Source organism: Parus major, chromosome 28, assembly GCF_001522545.3.
Source record: "Parus major isolate Abel chromosome 28, Parus_major1.1, whole genome shotgun sequence".
Taxonomy (NCBI): domain Eukaryota; kingdom Metazoa; phylum Chordata; class Aves; order Passeriformes; family Paridae; genus Parus; species Parus major.
In genome coordinates, this window is record NC_031797.1 from 3,511,867 (window position 1) to 3,515,511 (window position 3,645).

The window sequence follows — 3,645 nt, forward strand, 5'->3', positions numbered from 1 at the left end:
TCACCCCGAGCCCCTTTCCATTCCTCTCATCATCCCTGGCATCACCCCGAGCACGTTCCCGTCCCCAGCACCGCCCCCGGTATCACCCTGTGCTCCTTCCCACTGCTGGCATTGTCCCTGCAGTGTCCTCGGCCCTGTCCCACCCCTGACGGGTGTCCCACTCCCCGCGGGCCCCTCCGGTCCCGGCGCTCACCGAAGTCGCTCTGGCAGAAGTGCCGGATGCGCTGGGAGCGCCCCTTGGGCGGGCGGCACCTCCCGCAGCGCCCTGCGGGGATAAAGCTGCAGCAATTTAGGGGGCACAGGGGACCCCTGAACCCCCCGAACCCCCTCATGAAACTGGGAGGAGAGCTTGTGGGTCCAGAGGGTCACACGGGGCTCCTGAGAGCCCTGGCGAGGGTTTTTAGGGTCCTTTTTAGGGTCCCCATCTTATTGCTCCCCTGGGCAGCCCAGGATGCTCCCAGCCAGGGGCGTGGGGGGCTGTGGGGAACCCCGAGGAGGTTCCTGCGGGGACCCCCGAGGAGGTACCTGCGGCAGCCCCGTCCTGGCTCCGGCCAGGGGGGCTCCTCGGCGGTGGCTCCGTGGTGAAGCCCCCAGGCTGTGGGGGCGGCTCGGGGGCCGGGCTGAGCGGGGGCTCCGGGGGCGGGGGGCTGCCGGCCCCCCGGGGCTGCGGCTGCCGCAGGGGGCTCGTGTCACCGCGGCCGAGCTGGGGGTGCCCGCGGGGCAGCCAGAACCGGTACTCGATACCGGGGTTGGGCTCCTGCAGCAGCACCTGGGGGGGCACGGGAGGGGCTGGGAGGAGCGGTGGGGGCCGGGGGGTGGTGGCTGTCCCCACCGCAGTGTCCCCCCCAGCCCTCACCATCACGTGTAGGTCCTCATGGGTGGGTCCGGGCGCCTCCAGGCTCTCGGTGCCGTCGGGGGCCCGGCTGTAGGTCAGGAGGGTGCCCGCAGCCTCGTAGGGCCCCGGCCAGGCGATGGCCCAGTCCCCGTTGAGGACGTAGCGCCCGTCACTCGCCATCAGCGCTGCGGGAGGGAGCGGCTCCGGCAAAGCCAGCCCCGCACGGCCCCCGGGACCCCCGCACGGCCCCCGGGACCCCCGGCCGGCTCCCCACCGGAGGCCTCTCCCGGCGCGGGAGGGCAGCGTGGGCCGGGGAGCCGCGCTCGGGGCTCCGGGAATCCGCGTTCCTGTAGGATCTTGGCTTCGGGCCCAAAGCCTGGTGTGCGAACCCAGCCCCGAGCCCCCAAATCCTGGCTGGGATGGGGGAAGGGGCTCCAGCTGCATGGGAAAGGGGACGGGGGGTGGGGATGGAGGTCCCTGTCCTGGCGCTGCAGCGGCCGGTCTGGCCCCGCTCCAGCTCAGCCCTTCCCAAAACGCGCGGCCGCGGCCTCTGGAAAATTGCCCCGAGCGCTTGCGAGTTCACTGACCCCGCGATGCTCAAAACAGCATCCGAGGGAGGGAGCGGCACGGCACGACACGGGACAAACATGGGCCAGCACTGCGTGACACGGACACCCTGCCCTGCCCTGCCCAGCCCTGCCCAGCCCGGGCCAACTGGGATGGACTGGGACTGACTGGGACGGAGAAAGTTCACGTCCTACCCAGGTAGTTGCGGCTCCTGTCCGTCACCTTGATGTGGGTGGCCCCGGCCGGGATCTTGGTCACATTCACGTATCCCAAATATGCTGGGGAGGGGCAGAGTCAGGGCAGGGCCCAGGGGACACCACGAGGGGACAGAGGGAGAGGGGACAGGCACAGAGGGGACCCGGGTCTGGGGCGTTCACCCAGCTGGGCCCCACGTGCTGGGACATCGGGGACCCGTGGACAGAGGGACTCGGAGTGACCCCGGACACCCCTGGGACGCAGCAGAGCCCCAGGAGTGACGCCTCTGCAATGAGTGAAACCCCCCCGAGTGAATCCCTGCTCCGAGCCCCTGTCCCTGCGTGTTGGGGACGGGGAGGGACCAGAGACCTCCCACTGTGGATGGGGGGGACATGGAGAGGGATGGGACAACGGGGGGGACCCAGGCAACGCCCTGGGGACACGGATGGACAGGGGGACAGGAGGACAGGGGAGCCAAGAGCCAAAGCATTCACCCATGGAGGGGGCCGGGGCAATGGTTCATTCACCGGAGGAGGGGTCCGAGCCCTGGAACAGCCGCTGAACGAGGACACACGAGCCGTGGCCGCTGCCGCAGTGGCCGCAGGCGTCGGGGCGTGAGCCCGAGCCCAGGATCCCGTCACAGCCCACGCTCTGCGGGGAGCCCAGACACCCCCTCAGCGCGGGGGGCTCGGGGTCCGGGGGGTTCTGGGGGGTTCGGGGGGTCCCGGCCCCGCGCGCACCCACCAGGCAGCGCCCGCCGACGCACAGGTCCGGGGAGCCGGGCCCGCAGCGGGTCCCGTCCAGCACCCGGCCGAAGCTGTAGTAGAAGTTGTGTCCCTCGGCCAGGCAGTTGAGGTCGCAGAGGTTTGGGGCTGCCAGAGCAGGGTGGGAAGGGGTTGGGGTGATGCCGGGGACAGCCCCCGGTGAGGCCGTCACCACCCCGGGCCTCACCTCCGTGGAAGGGCACCCAGCGGTAGCGGGCGGAGGTGCCCAGGACGGGCCGGTTGTCGTAGAGGGAGCACTGCATGGCCCGGAAGGGCACGGAGCCGCTGGGGCAGCCCTGCGGGAGCAGCACGATGGAGCCGGGGGGCCGCCGAGGGGAGCGGAGACGGCCCGGTCGGTGCCGCGGCGCTCCCGGCGCTCACCTGGAGCTGGCAGAGCCGGTACTGCCGCGGGTCCCCCGGGCACGGCTGCTCCTCGCTGGTCCTGCGGTCACAGGGACAGCGCGTGTCCCCACCCTGTCCCCCCCAGGGCCACCGGGCCACGCCCGCACAGGGCAGCGGAAGAGGATTGGGGACCCCGATGTCCCGCAGTGTCCCTCATCCCTTTGGAGCCGCACCCCAGGGTGGAGGCAGCGGGCTCAGGGTGGCACTGAGGGCCCAGGAGGACACGAGGTGGTGGCAAGGCCCTGCCGTGGGATTTGGGTGCCACACGGGGTTTGGGGACACCCCAGGGGCTGCCCCATCCCACACTCACCGCAGGCACCTCCGGCTGCGCAGGGCGACGCCGTCCCCACACGAGCTGGAGCAGGAGCTCCAGGGTCCCCAGGACCCCCAAATCCCCCGGGGCCGAGCAGGGGGCTCAGAGACCCTCGCTGGGATCCCCAGGGCTGAGTCCTGCGTGAGGAAGGTGATGGTCAGCGCTGGGAGCGGGGTGAAGGAGCTCGGGGGTGCCACCGCCTGCCCCAAAGCCCTGCGCTGCCCCCCAGCCCCCTCACCTGCGCCGTGCCCACCAGGCTGAGCCAGGCCAGCAGCAGCAGCCGCCACGGCCGCCAGGACCTGCGGAGCAGAGAGCCCTGAGCCCTCCAGGGCCAGCGGGGTGACCCCGGGCTGGCCCCCCGCCGCCGAGGTGGGGCCATCATCATCATCATCATCATCATCATCATCATCATCATCATCATCATCATCGCCGGTGAGGGGGACGGGGTGAGGTGGGGGCAACCCCCAGCGCGAGGGTCCCCAGGGAGGGGATGCGGGGACAGGCGGCTGGGGGACATCCAGGAGGTGACGCCGTGTCCCCCCACACGTCCCCACCGGCCCCGGGACGGG

General features: G+C 71.7%; 1 protein-coding gene across 1 annotated transcript in view; it reads right to left on the minus strand.

Moving 5' to 3' along the window:
- The window catches only part of ADAMTSL5 (ADAMTS like 5), a 6,394-nt gene that overhangs the window by 1,940 nt on the left and 809 nt on the right, over positions 1-3,645 (minus strand). Inside the window, exons 2-11 of the mRNA XM_015651486.3 lie at positions 3,315-3,375; positions 3,074-3,213; positions 2,743-2,803; positions 2,549-2,657; positions 2,342-2,469; positions 2,125-2,248; positions 1,597-1,680; positions 857-1,020; positions 526-769; positions 194-265 (exon numbers count right to left, since the gene is read on the minus strand). Coding sequence (XP_015506972.2) covers positions 194-265; positions 526-769; positions 857-1,020; positions 1,597-1,680; positions 2,125-2,248; positions 2,342-2,469; positions 2,549-2,657; positions 2,743-2,803; positions 3,074-3,213; positions 3,315-3,375 — 1,187 coding nt within the window. The remainder of the gene's footprint in view (positions 1-193; positions 266-525; positions 770-856; positions 1,021-1,596; positions 1,681-2,124; positions 2,249-2,341; positions 2,470-2,548; positions 2,658-2,742; positions 2,804-3,073; positions 3,214-3,314; positions 3,376-3,645) is intronic.